Raw genomic sequence first — 19,900 nt, 5'->3', positions numbered from 1 at the left:
CTTTATGTTTTTGACTCCTCTCTTCCCAAAATTTATGTTTTTGATATCATATCTAACCTCTTACTTTGTGTGCGTGTATCCATTACCCTCTTATGATGGAAACAGGAATTTTTAGTACTTCTGTCTTTTGACCTTCATAGGTGATTGATCTGCTACCTTTACTGCATTTTCGCCTTTACCAGTGATTTTATTACCTTTTCTTTTCTTTTCTTTTTTTTTTTATAATTTTCTTATTCCTATTTGTGGTCTTCTCTTTCCCACTTAAATAAGTCACTTCAGAATTTCTTGTAAACTGGTTTCTTGGTGATAAACAACTTTAATTTTTGCTTGTCTGGGAAACTCTTTCTCTCTCCTTCCATTCTGAATGATAACCTTGCCAGGCAGAGTATTCTTGGCTATAAGTTTTTTCCTTTCAGCATTTTAAATATGTCATGCCACTCCCTTCCACCCTGTAAGGCTTCTGCTGAGAAGTCAGCTGATAGCCTTATGGGCTTTCTTCTGTCTGTTACTTGTTGCCTTTCTCTTGAAGCTTTTAAGATTCTCTCTTTATCTCTAGTTCTTGACATTTTAATTATAATGCGTCTCAGTGTCGGCCTCTTTGGGCTTATCTTGTTTGGAGCTCTCTGTGCTTCCTGTACCTGGATGTCTGTTTCCTTCCTTAGGTTAGCAAAGTTTTCAGTTATTATTTCTTCAAATAGATTCTCTGCCCCTTTGTCTCTCTCTTCTCCTTCTGGGACACCTATAATATGAATGTTGGTACACTTGATGTTGTCCCAGAGTTCCCTTAGACTGTTCTCATTCTTTTTTCTTTTATCTATTCAGCTTGAGTGATTTCCTCTAGTCTTTCATCCAGCTCGCTGATCCGTTCTTCTGTATCATCTACTCTGCTATGGAGTCCCTCTAGTGAATTTTTCATTTCCAGTATTGTATTCTTCATTTCTGATTGGTTCTTTTTTATATTTTCCAATTCTTTGTTGACGTTTTCACTGTGTTCACCCATTCTTCTCCCAAGTTCAGTGAGCATCCTCATGAGTTTTTGCTTGAACTCTTTGTCAGGTAGGTTGTTTATTTCTGTTTCACTTAGTTCTTTTTCCAGGGTTTTGTCCTGTTCCCTTGCTTGGAATGCATTCCTTTGCCTCCTCATTTTTCCTTTCTCTGTGCTTATATCTATGCATTAGGTGGGTCAGCTACATCTCCTGATCTTGGAGAAGTGGCCTTATGTAAGAGATGACTTATGAGGCCCAGCAGTGTGCTTCCCTCTTGTCACCAGTTCCAAATGTTCCAGGAGTGACCTGTGTGTGGACTACGTGTCCTTCTGTTGTGGCAAGGTTGCTCTTGCTGCAGGTGCCCAAGGAGTCTAGGCTGTCCCCCGACTGGCTGGTTGTAGTGCTCAGCTGCGTGTAGCTGCTATGGACCCTTCAGTCAGTTTATTGGGTTTGGGGAGCCCCAGCACAGTTGGCTGCAAGGTCTAATAGTACATTCCTGTTGCAATTTTTCTGTTAAGGGAGCAGGCCCCCATCATGGCTGGTTGTGAGGCTCAGGGGCTTACAACTGCTGTAGGCCTCCGGCCTGCAAGGCTCTTGTTAACTCTCTCAGGATGGCACAGTTGGGTGGGGTCAGCCTCAGGCATGGGAGCACCCAATTGTTTCAGGCTTTGGAACATGGGGCCAATCCCCCATGTTGCTGTTTGAGAAGCACAAGTTTTCTGCCACTGATAAGCCCTACGGCCCACAGGTCCATACCCACCATCAACACAGTCCTGGCCTGTGCACACTTTGTGACCCCCTGGAGAGGACCTAGTTGCCCCACTGCAGAGGCCCACACATACTCCACCAATGCCCCACACTCTCCACCTGCTCCTCATGCATGCCCTGCCCCACAGAGGTGGACTTACTCACCTGCCTGCAGAGGATCCAGGCACCCAGTTATGCAGGCCAAAATGTTGCCCAAGGGCTTGCTCTTGGGTGGGGCCAGTTCCTAGGGCTGGCTGCCTGCCCTTGCTGAACTGGATTAAATCTGTGCTCTAGTGGGCAGGGCAGCCCCTGGGCTAACAGGCCAGGGGAAGAACTCCCAATGGCGTCTGCCAGCATCCATGTCAGCATGCCTGTACTAGGTCACAATAATGGCTGCAACCAACACCCTTGAAGAGGCCTCACCTCTCACCGAGATGCACCCAGAGCCTATCAGGTGAGTCTCTTTTCACCAAAGGACTGTGCACTTTCCTTTCAGGTGATTTTAGGTTGCTTTCCAAACAGGTGAATTTGTGTGTGGGCCCTTTAAGAGGTGGCTCATTTCTGCTTATGTCCAATAGCTTTCAAGGGGTATTCCCTGTTGTAGTTAATAGCCAGCAAAGCCAGATATTATGAGACTTGTCTCAGTTGCGCTGAGTCTGAAGGATGCTTATAGCAGCAACACTTCCCTGTTCAGGTGCCCCACTCCTCCAGGGAAGGCTGTATACCTTAGGATCGCACCTGGCCTGCAGGCCATGAAGCTCTGCGGCTCACAAAGATGGTTTTTTTCTCTCTAGACAGAAATTTGTGCCTCTTCCACCTCAGTCAGGGCTGTCCCTTGTTGCGGGGGTTCTTTTTATCCAGTTTTCAGTTCTCTCTCAGGGATAATTTTTCTAAAAATAGTTGTAACGTGATTCTGTTCGTGGGAGGAGGTGAGTTCAGAGTCTACCTATGCTGCCATCTTGACACCCTCTTGCCTGTGTTCACTCCTCATGTCTTCCTCCCCAAGAGGGCCCTGCAGCCATGAGCCTCCTCTCAAGGGAAAGCCGAGCCAATCCAGAGCCCCAGGAAGACACGGTCTTTCTCCTCTAAATGTTAGCAAATAGACAAGGTGCCAAGAACTGCTGTAGCTGTCTCACTTCTAACCTGGGGAAAGGCCTGTTCTGAGCAGGACAGAGAGGTGGAAAGACTTGGGTCACTGAAGACACTGATGAGCTTCTAAATCATTGATTCTAAGCCTTGACCACACATTTGAATAACCTGGGAAGCTTTTAATAATTACCAAGGCCCAAGCCCCACCTCAGAGATTCTGATTCAGTACTTCTGTTACTGGTATTTTTTAAGCTCTCCAAGGTGATTCTAATGTGCAATCAGGAATAAGAAGTCCTTTGGAATTATGTGAACTAGTAACTTCCCTTATTATCCGAAGCAGTTTGAGTTGGAATTTCCCTTCTATTCAGCTTAAACCATCCTAAATGATGACATTCTCTTTGGAATGAAATGCAAAGTCCAGCATTAAAACAGTCTTTAAATTCAATTAGACCATCTGAGAAATTTAAATCTCAATTCCTGGCAAAAAAATTAAGCCTTCTCATTTACTTGAGAAAAAGATCTTGTGCCCACCCAACCTTCAAACTGAATTCTGAAGACATTCATCAAGGGTGTCAAAAAAGGAGTTAAGTCATAGTAGAGACTGCGGGTGGGTGACTTTGACTATAGACACTGAGAAAACCAACACTCATTTATCCTGGGAAGCAAACAGATAGTAATAGTTTCCTCACTGTCCAGCTGGATGATCTCTAGGTGAATTTAAGATTCCTATAAACGTTATTAGCATTACCACATAGTGATGGTACCTTGCTGGTTTCATTCTTATTTTCTTCACTTTCATTTTCAAAAGTATTGTTCTTGATATTTTACGGAATATGTATCTTTATATCATGATGAATGAATAAGAGACGCATGTGGAGTATAAAAATATGCTTCAAACCCATGAGACTGCCTAGAATCTAGACTGAGAACATCCTGAAGTTAAGCAATTTGGCAGCATTTCTCACTGTTTTTTCTAAATTGATTGAGGCAGTATTCTGCATATGAGGCCCCTTCAATTTTTGGACTGTGTGGGAGTGGGTGTATGTGGTATCTGTGTGCGGGGCAGCTTAATGATATAATTTGCCAGTTCTTTACACCTCCTTGCTAACAGAACCCTTGAGTTATCTGAGGGGACATAAGAAAGAACTCAGATAAATGTTCCAAACTTACATGATCTTGTTTACAATTCTGTCCTAACTTTGGGATAGTCTCCAAGAATAAAAAGGTGATGATGATCAAGAGGTCAGAGTGATTACCTGAAAGTGATCCTAGACGCCAGCCTGAAAGCCCTTGCTGTTGCAGGGACGAGGTATGGTTGGAATGAGTTTATTTAATAAGATCAGACCATCTTTAAGAGTTCATCAAAGAGGCATAATAAGAAAGATAGAAAACTTTAAAGCAGAACAATAAGAAGAAAGATGGTAAAAAAAAAAAGAAAAAGGGAAATAGATAAAGAAAGTAAGGAATCAGAGTCTAGTCAGGAGTCTATGAATAAATGGTGGGGTTGGGGTGGGGGAAAGCGTCCCTTTTCACAACTGCTTTTCCAGTTGAAACATTTTTCTTCATTCTTTCTTCTTGTTTTCAAATGTAGCCCATAACTTTTTAGGATTTAATATAAAACTAATTTGTTCATGGCTTAGTAATCATCATACTTTGAATTACTGCTGTTCAAGTTTCTATCTACTGACCTAAGTAACTTTGGAAAATGACGTTTTGGCTGGAAATGATAAAGCTATAGACAGAACTGTACTAAGTTGGTAACAACTGAGGGAAAGGAGGGAGAGCTGTACCATCATCTTAAATAGAAAGGAAGTTTGAGAATTTGATTATATTATCTTCTAGTGATCCATAGATTCAAGGTTTTTTAAATCCTCAGCCACATTGCAATGTCAGGGCTGAGAAGGGTCTTGGTTGTTGTTTTTTTCACATTATTTTAAAAAGTTGGCTGTGAGCAACTGTACTTCACAAGCAAACACCCCAGACCAAGGTCAAGCTTATGTGAGCCACACTTACTAGTCTAATCAAACACCACTTACAACGAGGTTAATCAGATACCTTTGTAATGACAGACATGCTTATACTAAGAGGCGCAATAAAGCACGAATGGTGTACTTTCTGTGTAAATGATTCTGCTTAGTGCTATTCTTATGGTCAAATGAATTTTGTTCTTGTTTTTCTTTTCTCACATTATTTCTTCATGTCAATGCTAACATGTTCTCCTGGTACCATCCAAGTTTTCTTATTTTATCATCACTGCTACAAAATAGAAAGGTCCTGAACTTTTCTAACAATTGCAGCTCCCCCTTGGGGCCTTTACTAACCTAAAACATGTTTTAATTTAATTAGGAAAAGTCACTTCCTTTGAGTGTAGGACTTGGGGAATGGATATTACCTTTGTGCAGAGAAAAATATGTACCTCCTCCAGGCGAACGTAGCCCCTAGACCTGGGCACGCTGCTTAGTGAACAGAGCCCAGGCTCGTTTGAGCACCCACTTGCCCCTTTAACAGGGCTCTTGTTAGCAGTGCACAGACTGCCCTCCTGATGCCCTGGAACTCTGCCCCTTTCTCTCATGCTTCAGGGGTGAGGTTCCTCGTGCTCACCACCTGCATTACTTCCGAGTGTATGCATTCCTGACACCAGGGCATCTTGGAGCAGAAAACTGGGAGGGAAAACAGCAGGTTTCAGGGAAAGAGAGGAAGCCATGGTAAAGGCGCCCAAGCCTCTGACTGATCCTCTGGGCACAGCAGCTCTAGCATGAGGGACAACTAGAAAGGTGTGACTTAGCCTTAAGGTTTCAAGGTCAGTGTGAAGGCTGCCTGTCTGATACAGATCCCCCCTTTTTTCAGCAGACCTGGAATTCCCGACAGAACCAAAGCCATTCTTTCTGGAATTATAGCTCAGTGGATTAAAAATACAGCTTCCTGGAAAAGTTGACACAGGTGTTTCAAAGAATAAATGATGAGACACTAGGGGCAGAAGATTTAAAAGCAGGAAGACACTGTGTAAGAGAGGGTGATGATGCCATTGAGGGGGAAAGAGGAGGACAATCTAAGAGCCTCGACATTTGGCCTCTGGCCTTGGCTGACCTCCATCTGCACAGGACAATTCAAAGCCCTCATTTCCTTCCCTGCTGTGCACATGTGCACTTTAGGGCACAAATTACTGTCCCTAAGGCAATGTGGCATTGAAAGACTAAATAAAGGTCACGTTTCAAGAAAGGTCATTGGAAGGAAGCGAATGCTATCTGTGATACATTTAATTTAGCATGATTCAAACCCAAAGGAATTTCTGGCCAGGGATTCTAAATATTTCTAATTGCTTTGCTTGAACTCGCCCCAAACCATTGTCTATGCTTCCTGGGCAGCGTTCAGCATGGGTAGAGTCTGGCATCTTTGCATTTTACGGAGATGAGGGAGATAAAGACAAATGATGGAGATGAAGGCCCAGCATGAGGAGGAGAAGTGTCTCATTCATCCCCAAAGGGCGCCATCTTCACTGTCCTAAAAAGGTATTACAGTCAAGGTTCAGCACTCCATTTCCTATGGTTCTGCTTTCATAGGCTCCTCAGATTTTCTGGTTAAAAATAAATTTACTGAAGCATCAAGACATTTAAAGGTGGTCATAAAACCTGTTTACAAAAGTTAAATTAAAAACATTATCCTATAAACTGTCAACAACAGAGAGCTCTTTATGATGCTCCCTTTGATGTTTACACTTTTTTGCAATGGAATTACGTCAACTAGGTGAGGCACAAAGATGGAGACAGGAGGAAGGAACACTCCGACAAAGATATATGGTCCACCTTCCTTCCCTGACCTTGAGGGGATGCATTGGCAGAAAGACTATGAGCAAGGTTCATGGAACACTGAATGATTAAATAGAAGCCATGCTTCAAATATCTGAGTTCATTTTGGCCTTAGATTAAAATTCTTTTCATGAGACTTAAAAGCTGGAAAAACTGATGTCTAAATTCATTTTATATCTGTTTATTCCAATAAACTATATTATATGGCAATTTATTTTAAATGGGACTGTATTTTAATTGGGTTATCATTAGTATTGCTGATTAAACAAGGAAAGTTTACAAATATATATTTATTAATTGAAAAAACCCTACAATTATACACAGTCTACATGCCAACTTTCAAATTCATCTAGAAGTCCATAAAGAAATTCATTATAATCAATACTTTCCACATAATATGTGTTCTTAAGAAGTATACATCACTAACTGAAGAGAAAACCAGTAACTAGGAAAATTCTGGCCTACTGGGACGGCCACTACCCAATTTCTCTCTTCCAACTACCAGTCTAACTCAAGAGCCTAAAAATCTGCCACTAAAACATCATTGATACAACAGAACCGGTTCTTCTCAAATGCAAATGCTTTAGGGAAGGATTAGATAAACCATATGGCCTATCAAACTATCTGGGCACATCCCTCCACCTCCTTTCCACATTGTCCTGGATGTCCCTAAACCTCTCCCTTCACCAGAGATTGGTTTAGGAGTGGGCATGGGATTTAATTCTGGCCAACCAATGAGATAGGAAGGAAAACTGCTGGGAAACTAAACAGACTTCTCTAGAAGATGTGTATGTTGGGGAGAGGGAGGGATGACAGGACATCTATCTGGCTCTGTGGAAGCCTCTTGAGAACATGATGGAAGCGAGTTGAGGACAAAAGCCAATACACTAAGGATGGCAGAATAGAAAATTGGTGACGTCAGGCACAGCTGAATTATCCAACTCTAGATAGCTCAGGACTCTTGTTATTTGAAATAATAAGTAACAAATTTCCTCATTTGAGATAACAATTTCTCTTATTTTTACCAAAAGCAACTTGATATAATCCAACTATTTCAAATTCTGCCAGAGGATGTAAAGAAGAAAACACCCACAGCAGACATTATTGACTGCCAACTAAATATCCACCACGACTATCTGTCCTAGTAAGGTGTTGGATTTTCATAAGGGAAAACAATGGTCATGTTTAATGGAAGAAGAAATATGTTTCTGGTTCAAGTCTGATCTCTCACAAGAAGCTTATCTAGACCAACAAAGCCCATGGTGGTCTATCTTCTGAATCCATATTATTTACTGTCTTTACTGTGTATATGGCATTAAACCATATAATGCCTCTCATGTTGATGAGTTATATTTTTATTTAGCTTATTACTTAACTTTTGACGTGTTTCCCTCTTCCCCAATTTCACTATAAGCACCCTCATTAGGACTGCTCTCCATATTTCTTATATAATACGTCTTAAATTCAAATTTCTAGAACATGACCTAAAGTAGATCAGGTAATGTTCAGGTTGTCTATACTTCCAGAAGTAAATATGAGTGTGCTTTCAAATTTGTTTTCATTTATCTGACACTTTTTGTTATTTTGTTGTGATAAAGGATAGATCAGTGAATATTACAAAAATAAATTCTATTAGTATGACCATGGTATGTGTTCAAACTACCAAATGGCAATGATGAGTGCACATAGGGGTCATGAAGACACAGGATGAGCACTCCCAGTGGTGTTGTAAGCCTGCAGGTGGTGGGTACTTCATTACACATTCTGTTTTATGTAGAGTTTTCCAGCTCTGACAGTTTTGATTTCCTGTGGTTTAGAGAGGATTCTGAACCATGGATAAGTTCGGAGTTTTGGAGGTTGGTATGTAATTATCACAAAGCAGAGCAAAATGTCTTGCAGTTCATCAGGACCTTAGAAAAAATCTTCTAATAGGCTGATGTGCTTAAATACTACAACTTATTCACATATACCAATCAATTTTAGAGTTTTTCTTATATTCAGTATTTTCCCTATTCTTTAACCTTAGCAAAGATATTCTTGGAAAGTGATTTGGCAACAATCATAAAACATGACTAACAGTGCTAAAACAAGTAAAAAATTACTTAACAGTCAGATGAATGATCAACTAAAATAGATTTCTAGAAAAATAAGTATTGGATGTCATTTACATTATCATGCAAAATAAAGCATAAAAAATCAAAAGTATCAACCTTTTCAATTTTTTCTTCAAGACTGAAAAATCAGAGCTTGATTAAAACCTGGGTTTGAATTAGGGGAGCCCTCAAAGCTCTTTTGGGAAACAAAGCAGAGGGAAAATTGTCTTCATGGATAAATACCAATCCTCAAAACAACACTACTGATAATAAAGGAAGGTAATTTTTAAACCTTCCTACTAGTTTGCTCACATTTCAGAAAAGAAGTATAATGCTGTCTTTTATAAACATATGGCACAAAGCTTACTTTGTTACCTCTTTAAAGACTTAGCTGAGATTTGCACTCATTATACCGCCAGCAGGGGCATTAACAGGAATAAATGTGATACATCTTCATCTAGAGAAGACAGCCCGTGGATTACAGAAAGGCTTGATATGATACACAAAAAAGCCACACTGAGAGGAAATAAGTTCTATGACCTAATATATGATGCTTGTATAAAATATGTCACACATATATTGATTTTGGAAATCATTTCTCAATGACTAGATTAGAACCATTATAAACAGATTTCACCACACTTAGGTTGACAGCTATGACCAGATTATCTTGGTTTTAATGTCTGTTTTCAATTGCCATTTTAGCCTTTTTTTAACTGACATCAATAATTTCTTGACCCTAAGCCACTTTAAAGATCAACTGAGTCTTGAAATCTGAAAGGTATCATATAGATTAAGGCACTGGGGATCCAAAGCAAGAGATGTCTTTGCTTCAATTTCTGGCCACTTGCTTGTGTGAGAAATTGATGATGATGTTAATGAAAAACTATTTTGAACTCTTTTGAGGACATGGAATATCTCCATATCACACCAAACTAGGCTGCAAATGAAAGCAAAATGGGCTCAGGGAAGGCGCCCTGTCATAGTCTCTGGTGCCACTGGGACAACTCTGGTGGTGGTATGCGGCTCCCACGGGAGAATGATTCCCAGCTTTGGGCCTGAACATTTTCCAACTGTGCATTGTTAGGCCATGATAAGCAACAATCTCAGCTTAAATCAGTACAAGTTTATTTCTCACTCATATTTCATGTCTATCAAGGGTTGGCAGGTGGGCTCTGCTCACTGTGCCAGAGGGAAAGAGAGGGCTGTGGAAAGTCTTGCACTGGAAATACATTCCTATCACTTCCACTCACAACTCACTGGACAGAACTAGTCACAGATCACGGGGGACAAGGAGCTGCAATCCTATCAACTGCCTAGAATGAGGGAGAACTGTAATTGTTTGGCAAAGAGCAGTGACTACAATATCTTATTTCATAAAATAATAAGATAACCTATTACTTGGAAAACCATGGGCTTTCTCTTGAAAATTTCTGCCTACTTACTTCTCACAAGTTAGGAAATATATTACATTTTGGATAATAATTTGGCAGTCTGTTTCTTGGTTCACAGCAGGTCTATCCAGAGGGAGTTAGACTTAGACTCTATTTCTATTTTTGCTCAACTTCTCAGTTTTAAGTTACAGTATCACCATAAAGAAGAGTAATTAATTGGTGTTGTAGACTAATCCATATGCCACCAAAATATGATGAAATGCAAATGAAACATGTCTCCATATGCCTTTCTCATGTGTTATTCCTTATTCTCGTTCTTCATAGACATGTTCTTGGTACAGGCAGACATCTCCTAATTTATTATGCCAATACATTCTATTTTTGTTGTAATTTTTAGTTATTTTTAATCTAAGTTTTATATGTAACACTTTGAAGAGTCAAATGGTGCTACAAGGCATGTTATGAAAAACAGTGCACACAGCCCCATGCTCCACTTCCTGCTCTCCAGAAGCAACCACTTTCAATTCTTTTACTCCTATTTTTTCATCTCTACATCTCTAGCTTATATTGCTACTTCTTGATTTTTCTAGAGTAGTATACACTGATTTTCCACTATGGAAGATGAAGATTTAGCTCTACTGACTACCATCACCTGCTCCCTCCTCTTCCCCATGCAAAAACACAGCTCCCACACCCCATCTGCTCAACAGAATTTTATCATGATTTGATTAGATTAATAGTCAATAGGCTTACACTGTAATGTCTGTAAATTCTAGTCATCGCTCAGTTACAAAGTTTATTATATACTTTCTTTCTTTTCTTGTACACTCTGTTTTTCTTTGGATTACCACTTGTCCTGTGTTTTAATGGCTTAGTTTTTATAAAGTTATCACTAATTCAAACCCAAATGTACCCCTAGTTGTATAAATCTTTCAACTTGTTCAAATATATTAGTCATTCTTCCAATTTCATCATTTTGGAGAACACTTTCTGGAAGCTTCTGACTTGCTCCAATCTGGGTTGGCTGTTGCTCTCTGGACCTGCTAAATAGCTGTGCTATATATAGTCTTGGGATCTCCCTATATTATTATTCTGAGGACTCTTTTTGTCTTGCTCTGGTACTCAACTTCCTTGTTCTCATGTATTTCTCATTCTCATTTCTTAGAGCACACCCTCCAGTGGATTCTGAGAATGGGTGCATGGGAATAAATTTTTTGAATCTTGACTGTCTGAAAGTACTTTTATTCTACCCTCACACTTAATTAGTTTGACTAGGTGTTGAATCTAGTTTAGAAGAAATTTTCTCCCAGAACTTTGAAGGTATTCCTCCATTGTCTTGCTTCTAGTCTTGCTATGCAAAATTTACAGCTATTTTAATTCCTAGCCCCTTGTTGGAAATCTTCCTTTCCCCCAACTCTACAAGTTTGTAGGAAATCTCTTTGTTCCCAGAGTTCTGAACTTTTTCAGTAATGTATCTCAGTATGGGTTTGTTTTCACCTGTGTGGGATTTTCTATGGACTTTAAATCTGAAAACTCAGGTCTTTCCTTAGTGGGAAAATTTACTGAATTGTATTTTTGCTTATTTCTTTCCTTTCATTTTCTGTCTATCTTCCTGGAGCTCCTATTTTTTAGATTTTGAACCTCCTGGGTTGTTTCTCTAATTTTTTCTATTTTTCTCTCTTATCTCCCATTTCTGTCTTGTATTCTCCTTTCTGGGCAGATTTTCTCAACTTTATCTTCCAGCTCTTTCCCCGAGTTTTGCATTTCAGACGCCATATTTTAATTTCTAATAGCTTTTGTTATTCTCTGAATGGACATTTTTTCTGAAGGGTTTTTAGCCTGTGTAGACTTGTTTCCTCTCAGTTGCTTTTTTCTGTTTGTTTTTTCTGTCTTTCACTATCAGATGCTTTCCTCAAGCATCTGATGATCCTTGGCTGTCTTGCTCATATAAAATAGTGTGAACTAAAAGCTAAGAAAATTTCTGTGCTTGGATGGGGCTGTGATGGCTGGGTTCACTGTAAAGTGAGCTAGCCGTTTCCCTGGAGAACGCCTAAGGTCACTATGTTCTTTTTTTTAATTTGTGCCTAGAAGAAACTCTAGGGATATACATATGGTTCTTCGGGGAAGCAAGTTGGGTGAGGCCTGGGGATCTCAAATTCAGTATTTAAATATATTCATCTCCCTTTTCCAGTAGGGTAGTCCCATACTTCAATGCACCTGTTCTCTCTCAGTCCAGAGACATTCCGTTTTACACTTTCCAGAGAATTAAACCTCCAGTCTTCTGCCAGAGTGGGGAAGGGAATCTAACTGCTTCTTGAAGAGACTCCTGACCAATCCTCATGTCTTCAGTTCTACCTTAACCTCATTTCCAGTTTTCGAGCTTCCAGAGGATTTTATAATTTAAATCAAGTTGCTTCTTGGTTTTTACCTACTGCTGACTTAGCATTCAGCTTTCTTAAACTGCTAAGTTACCACTTAACATCTGCTTTCCAAGTAACAAAATTTTGTTGCTATTGTTTTCTATCCCGTTTTCTTATTCCTTGAGGGTTTATCCTTAATCACCCTAACTGTCCTTGGAGTGGAGTTTAGGAGGGAGCAGAGCTAACTGCTTACATTAAAGCTGTCATCTTTATACGAAACTTCCATTCTGCTTTTCTACAAATTAGAGAATCACAGTTCCTTCATATTGAAAGGGACCCCAAGAGATTATGTAGTGAACTCTTCCCTTCAGGGAGCAAAGTGTGTTGTTTAATTTGCAGATGACGTGGTGGAAGCACCAGGAAGCAGAGTGTCTTGCCCAAGGTCATACAGATAGACATCATGCTGGTCTCTAGTCTATGTACCAGAAATAATTATCCCTCAAAGGTTTTACAGGCATTTTTTCCCCTAATTTAGGATTATTTCAGCAACAGCTAGATCCTTTTCTGTAATATCTTACATTTGCATCCTCTTCCAGTGGGCAGATGAATTCCTCATATTAGAATATTACGTGTTGAACTAGTTATCAAATGTGGCTAAATGTTCTATTTCTTGTGAAGTTGGCTTAAAAAATTTCAGATATGACTAGATTTATAAAGTAGTTGATATGCTTTTGATGTGTCCTTTTGAGCAACGTATACAAAGGATCTTAGAGAGTAATATGCCATAATTTAAATGTAATTTGTATATCTTTTTAAAACAAGTGGTAGAATAATTATTTTTAAGTTTCAAGAAATACTTAAAATTGAAAAAAAACAGCGTGGTTTGCTTTAAGAATCTTACTCTATTATTTAGTAAAATGTTGTATGTTAAATTTTAGAAAAAACTGGTTTTGACAGAAAGGCATTTGTAGAGGAAAAAAGGATTGAGATTTGGGGTTCAACTTATTTTAAATTGATGCTACCTTTTCCCCCTGTGTAATACAGCCCAAGGCCTTAAAATATTACTAAATTATAACAAAATTAAAATATTTTTGATGAAAGAATTCATTTTAGTCCATAAAAATTTTAAGAGCTTTATAAAACTAGGCACTAAAGAAGCTTTAACAAATGCAGTGCTCTAGAAGAAAATGAAGGATAAAAAGAAAACCGTCCTCAAATACTTACAGATTCTTTTTTGCCCATAGTTTTGCTGTGTGAGCGGGAACGGGAGATGTTGCTAAAAAAGGAATCCTTTTTAGTAGCAGATGAAGGTGGGGAGCCAGTGAATTCTCTTCCTCCAGGCAAACTCTCAATGCTTGGAGATGAACTGATGTTTTTAGAACTTTGTCCTGTAAGGAAAATTAAGTATCAATAACAAAACACCGGACTCTTTCACTAAGCTACTGAATTTACCGCTTTTGATAAATGATCAATTATGATACTTTGTTCACACTGTCATCATAATGACACAATGGAATATTAAAATGCGTGCATTTTTATGTATCAGAATAGCTGCCAATTTTTTAAAACGACGAAGTGCTGCTCTAGTTTTCTACATGTAACTTATACTACACTATACCAAGTGTTGCATACATATAAAAAAACTAAAAAAATCCAATTTTTAGAAATCATAGGTTAAATGACTGGATTTTCCCTTATCTTAACTAATGGAATCGTCCTTAATAATAGAAACCAGAAACTATTATAGTGTATATTATATTGTTAATATCAAAAAAAAAAAAAAAAAAATCTAAATCCTTCACTAATGTTTCAAAAGAGTCTCTTTCCTTCTCATTAATTGCAGAACAGACATAAGACTACCCTTGGCCTATGGTAGAAGCATCCAGAAAAGGGACAAGGCACAAGTTCACAGAGCCAGCCCTGAAGGTCTAGTGGTTAAGATTCAGTGCTCTCATCACTGTAGCCCAGGTTTCTTTCCTAGTCAAGGAACCACACCACCCATCTGTCACTTGTCAAACTGTGGTGGCTGCATGTTGCTGTGATGTAGAAAGCTATGCCATTGGGATTTCAAATGCCACTGGGGTCACCTATGGTGGAAAAGTTTCAGCAGAGCTTCCAGACTAAGACAGACTAGGAAGAAGGACCTAGCCATCCACTTCCAAAAAAATTGGCCACGAAAACCCTGCAAATCGCAGTGGATAAAGCGCCAGTTGTGAGGATGGTGCAAAAAAGACTGGGCAGGGTTCCACTCTGCTATACACAGGGTGGTTAGGAGTCGGAATTAACTTGACGGCCCTAAGACAACTGGGTCACGGGCCTCTTTCTAGACCTGTCCCCACATTAGAGGAGGAGATCTCATCTGTGATTCCCCAGCAGTGCCTTTTTCCCTGAGAGGTCTGGAGCCACAAAGCTCCCTCCGACAGAAGCAAGGGCTCTAGTGAGGCCTGTGGAGAGGGTGGTGTGGTGTAGAAGGCAGGTATAGAGAACTGGCTGCAGCCAGACCCATGCAGGTCTCACTTACACAATGGGGATACTCCCATGAGATTGTTATGGGCATTTAAGGACCTAGCAAAATACCTTGTGTGTGTATGCATTCATTCAACCATTAGTAAGCGCCAGACACTTATGGGTGCAGGGAGACAGTGGAAACTAAAACCATCAAAAATCCCATCCTTTGAGGAGTTTACTTTCTAGTGAAGGAAGACAGATAAATACACTAGTAAAATATATATGATTTTAGATGGTAGCAAGTGCCATGGAGAAAAATCAAGCAGTAAAGGGGGATGCGAGTCTCAGTCGAATTTTAAATAGGATGGTCGGGGAAGGTGTCACTAAGAATTGAGGTGCACTGACATTTGAGCAAAAACCTGAAGATGACATACCAGCTTTGCAGATAATATGAAGAAACAGCAGTGCAAAGGCCCCAAAGCAGGAACTTGTTTGTCTGAGGAACACCAAGGTGGCCAGTGTGGCTACAGCTAAGAATGAGGGGAGGGGTAGGAGAGGAGGTGTGAGAGCAGGCAGGGAGGCAGGGCTTTCCGGACAATTTTGATTACTTTTACTCTGAGAAGGGAAGCCACTGGAAGCCACTAGAGGATTTGAGCAGAGGAATGACATGATTAGACTTGATTTTAAAAGGATCACCCTGGTTGCTGTGTTGAGAATAGAATTAGGGGTGAGACAGGGCAAAAACAAAAGCAGGGAAATCACTTTTTCCCACTGCAAAGCTCCAAGCAAGCAGAATGATCATAGCTCGGTGGCGAGAAGTGCTCAGATTCTGGACAAAAAAAGCTAGGTTTACTGAAGAATCCAATAGGGGTATGAGAGAAAGAGAAGAGTCAGGTTTAACTCCAAACATTCCAAAATAAGACAGTGGTGATAGTTGTGCATCTCTGTGAATACAGTGAAACCCACTGAATTACATACATTAAAAAGGTGAGTTTTATAGTATATGAATTAGATCTCAATAAAGTGATTCTTTTTATAAAGTTAGCTTCACATTTAACTCCCACCTGTGACTGTAGCAAAGGGCCTACCCATTTCCGCTCATCACGGGGCTGCTCTAACAGGAAATTCTGGCTGCAGTTTCCTGGGGAGCATGCAGAGACCTCTGAGAGGTCTGCATAATGGTCTGACAACATCCTCCCCTCCCAAGTCCTGCTCTGCCTCTTTTCCTTTCACAGATGTTATTCCCCAATAAACCTTTTGTACTTCCAACTCCAGCTCAGGGTCTGCTTGCTGGAGAATCCAACCTGCAATGGATGATACTGGAGCTGAGCCTTGAAGGCAGTAGAGGTGCCTCTGAGGCTGGGAAAGGAGAGGGAAGAACAGGTCCCAAGACCTAGAAACATCTGGTCTTGACCATCACAGTTCCACCTGGACCTTCATACCTTCTTTTCTCTACCTCCATCTGTCTCCCACCCTCCTCCAGGGCTTAACTTCCCTGGGCAACTTTTTCATGGCAATGATCTCAGGTACATGGTCCTAGAATGCTGGAGCTGAAAAAGACCTCAGGAACCACCTATTAACTTATTTTCCCTTTTTAAAATTACACCACTACTATGTAAATGCATTTTCACTGTCAACTGGTTAGATGTGAAAACTGCCTTTATAAAAAAAATAACAGCTTTATGAGGATACAATTCATATACCATAAAATTCACCTTTTAGGGGCTGGCTTGGTGGCGCAGTGGTTAAGTGCACATGTTCCGCTTCGGCGGCCTGGGGTTGGCCAGTTCGGATCCGAGGTGTGGACATGGCACCACTTGGCAAGCCATGCTGTGGTAGGCATCCCACATAAAGTAGAGGAAGATGGGCATGGATGTTAGCTAAGGGCCAGTCTTCCTCAGAAAAAAGAGGAGGATTGGCAGAAGTTAGCTCAGGGCTAATCTTCCTCGAAGGAAAAAAAGGGGCTGGCCCGGTGGTGCAGTGGTTAAGTGTGCACGTTCCACTTCAGCAGCCCGGGGTTCGCTGGTTCAGATCCTGGGTGTGGACATGGCACCGCTTGGGAAGCCATGCTGTAGTAGGCGTTCCACATAAAGTAGAGGAAGATGGGCATAGATGTTAGCGCAGGGCCAGTCTTCCTCAGCGAAAAGAGGAGGATTGGCAGCAGATATTAGCTCAGGGCTAATCTCCCTCAAAAAAAAAAAAAAAAAAAAAAGAAATTCACCCTTTAAAAGTGTATAATTCAGTGGTTTTTAATATATTCACAAAGATTTACAACCATCACCATCTACTTTTAGAACATCTTTGTCACCCAAAGAAAGAGAAACTTGTGCCCAGTAGCAGTTCTCCCAATACTCCCTGCCCTATCGCCCCTGGCAAACTACTAATCTACTTCTGTCTCTGTGGATTTGCCTTTTCTGGATGGTATATAAATGGAGTGATACAATATGTGGTCTTTTGTGACTGGCTTCTTTCAGTTGGCACAGTGTTTTCCAGGTTCATTCCTGCTATAGCATGTATCAGTACTTTGTTCCTTTTTATTGCCGATAGTATTCTGTTGTATGGATATAACACATTTTGTTTATCCACTCATCAGTTGATAGACATTTAGCTTGTATCCATTTCTTGGATATTATGAAAAATGCTGCTATGAACACTCAAGTATAAATTTTTGTGAGGACATCTTTTCATTTCTCTTGGGTCTTGAGTAAAACGGCTGTGTTTAACATCTAGAGAAACTGCCAAACTGCTTTTGAAATGGTTACACCATTTTACATTTCCCTCAGCATTGTCTGAAGGTACCAATTTCTCCACAACATTGTCAATGCTTATTACTGGCTATCTTTTAATTTTAGCGTTCCTAGTGTGTGTGAAGTGGTATCTCATTATGATTTTTATTTGAATTTTCCCATTTGCAAATGACTAATGATGTTGAGCATCTTTTCATGTGCATGTCTACATTTGTATAGTTTCTATAGAGAAGTGTGTACTCAAATCTCTTGCCCATTTTTAACATTGGGTTATTTGTTGTTTTATTGTTGAGCTGTAAGAATTCTTCAGGGTACAAGGTCCTTTTTAGAGATTTGTGCTGTTGGTGTCATATCTAAGAAGCCAGTGCTTAATCCAAGGTCACAAAGATTTACTCTTACGCTTGCTTTTAAGAGTGTTATAGTTTTAGCTTTTGCATTTAAGTCTATGGTCCATTTTGAGTTAATTTTTGTATATAGTTTGAGGAAGTTCAACTTCTTTCTTTTGCATTTGGATATCTAGTTTTCTCAGTGCTAACTGTAGAAAAGGCTATTCTTTCCACATTGAATGGTTTTGGCACCCTTGTTGAAAATCAACATACCATAAATATAAGGGTTTATTTCTATGCTCTCAACTCTATTCCATTTACGTATGCCCATGTTTATGCCAGTATTATACTGTTTTGATTATTGTAGCTAAATAGTAAGTTTTGAAATTGAGGACTGTGAATTCTCCAATTTTGTACTTTTCAACAATTGTTTTGGCTATTGGGGGTGCTTTATATTTCCATATGAATTTTAGGATCAGTTTGTCAATTTCTCCCAAAAAGACACCAGGGATTTTGATAGGGATTATGATGAATTAGTAGATCAACCTGGGGAGTATTACCATCTTAACAATTTAAGATATAAGCAAAATACACTTATACTGCCTTACATTTACTCTGTAGTTATCTTTATCAGTGCTCTTTCCCTTTGTGTGGACTTGCATTAATGTCTAGTGTCTTTTCATTTCAGCCTGAAGGACTCCTTTCACTATGTCTTGTAGGGCAGATTTGCTAGCAGTGAATTCTTGTTTTGTTTATCTGTGACTGCCTTAATTTCTTCTTCCTTTTTGAAGGATAGTTTTACTAGATATACAATTATTGGTTGACAGTCTTTTTTTTTAAATCACTTTGAATAAATCATCCTACTGCCTTCTGTTCTCCATGGTTTTTAATGAGAAGTCAGCTCTTTAATCTTACTGAGGTTTCCCTGTACATTCCATAGGTTGTTCTTCTCTTACTGCTTTCAAGATTCTCCCTTTGTTGTTGGTTTTTAACAGTTTGGCTGTGATGGGGTCTAGGTGTGGGTCTCTTTGACTTTATGCTGCTTGGAGTTAACTGAGCTTCTTGGATATTTAGATTAATGTTTTTCTTGAAACTGTGGAATATTTCAGCCAGCATTTCTTCAAATATTCTTCCTTTCTCTTTTCTCCTTTTGGGACTCCCATTACCTGTATGTTGGTATACTTGATGGTATTCTGCAAGTCTTTGAGACTGCTCATTTTTCTTCACTCTTTAGTCTTTCTGTTTTTCAGACTGGATAATCTCAACTGACATAGCTTCAAGTTCTGATTTTCTTCTGTCAGCTCAAATCTGCTGTTGATCCTCTGCAGTGAATTTTATTTTAGTTATTGCACTTTTCAACTCTAGAACATCTATTTCATTTTTTTAAAAAAAATTTCAATCTCTTTAGTGACATTCTCTATTTGGTGAGACACTAGTCTCATACATTCCTTTAGTTCTTTAGACACAGTTTACTTTGGCTTTTTGAAGATATTTATAACAGCTCATGTAAAAGTCTTTTTCTACCAAGTCCAGTGTGTCAGCTTCCTCAGAGGCAGTTTGTATTTACTGATTTCTTCCCTGTCTATGGGCCACACTTTCCTGTTTCTTTGTATAGCTTAGAGTTTTTACTGAAAATTGGGCATTTAAATAAAATAATGTGGCAGCTCTGGAAATCAGATCCCATCCATCCCCCAAGTTTGTTTTTCTTGCTGGAATTTTTTTTTTTAGTGACTTTCCTAAATGAATTTTGCACAGTCTATATTCTTTGTTGTGTATGGCCATTGAAGTCTCTGCTTGGTTAGCTTAGTGGTCAGCTAAGAGACAGAGATATCCTTTCCTTAAATGCCTCGAACCAGTAAGTCTCTAAGCCTTTGCTGGGGCTCTGGGTGTGTTGGGGCATACTT

The 19,900-nt window shown here is 39.6% G+C and overlaps 1 protein-coding gene across 1 annotated transcript in view; it reads right to left on the bottom strand.

Moving 5' to 3' along the window:
• Positions 1 to 19,900, bottom strand: part of TBC1D5 (TBC1 domain family member 5) — a 562,315-nt gene that overhangs the window by 42,467 nt on the left and 499,948 nt on the right. Inside the window, exon 19 of the mRNA XM_046674041.1 lies at positions 13,700 to 13,863. Within this exon, the coding sequence (XP_046529997.1) occupies positions 13,700 to 13,863 (164 nt within the window). The remainder of the gene's footprint in view (positions 1 to 13,699; positions 13,864 to 19,900) is intronic.

Source organism: Equus quagga, chromosome 1 (assembly GCF_021613505.1).
Source record: "Equus quagga isolate Etosha38 chromosome 1, UCLA_HA_Equagga_1.0, whole genome shotgun sequence".
Taxonomy (NCBI): domain Eukaryota; kingdom Metazoa; phylum Chordata; class Mammalia; order Perissodactyla; family Equidae; genus Equus; species Equus quagga.
The sequence above is the reverse complement of the archived record's forward strand: the minus strand, read 5'-3'. Positions and strand labels throughout refer to the sequence as shown.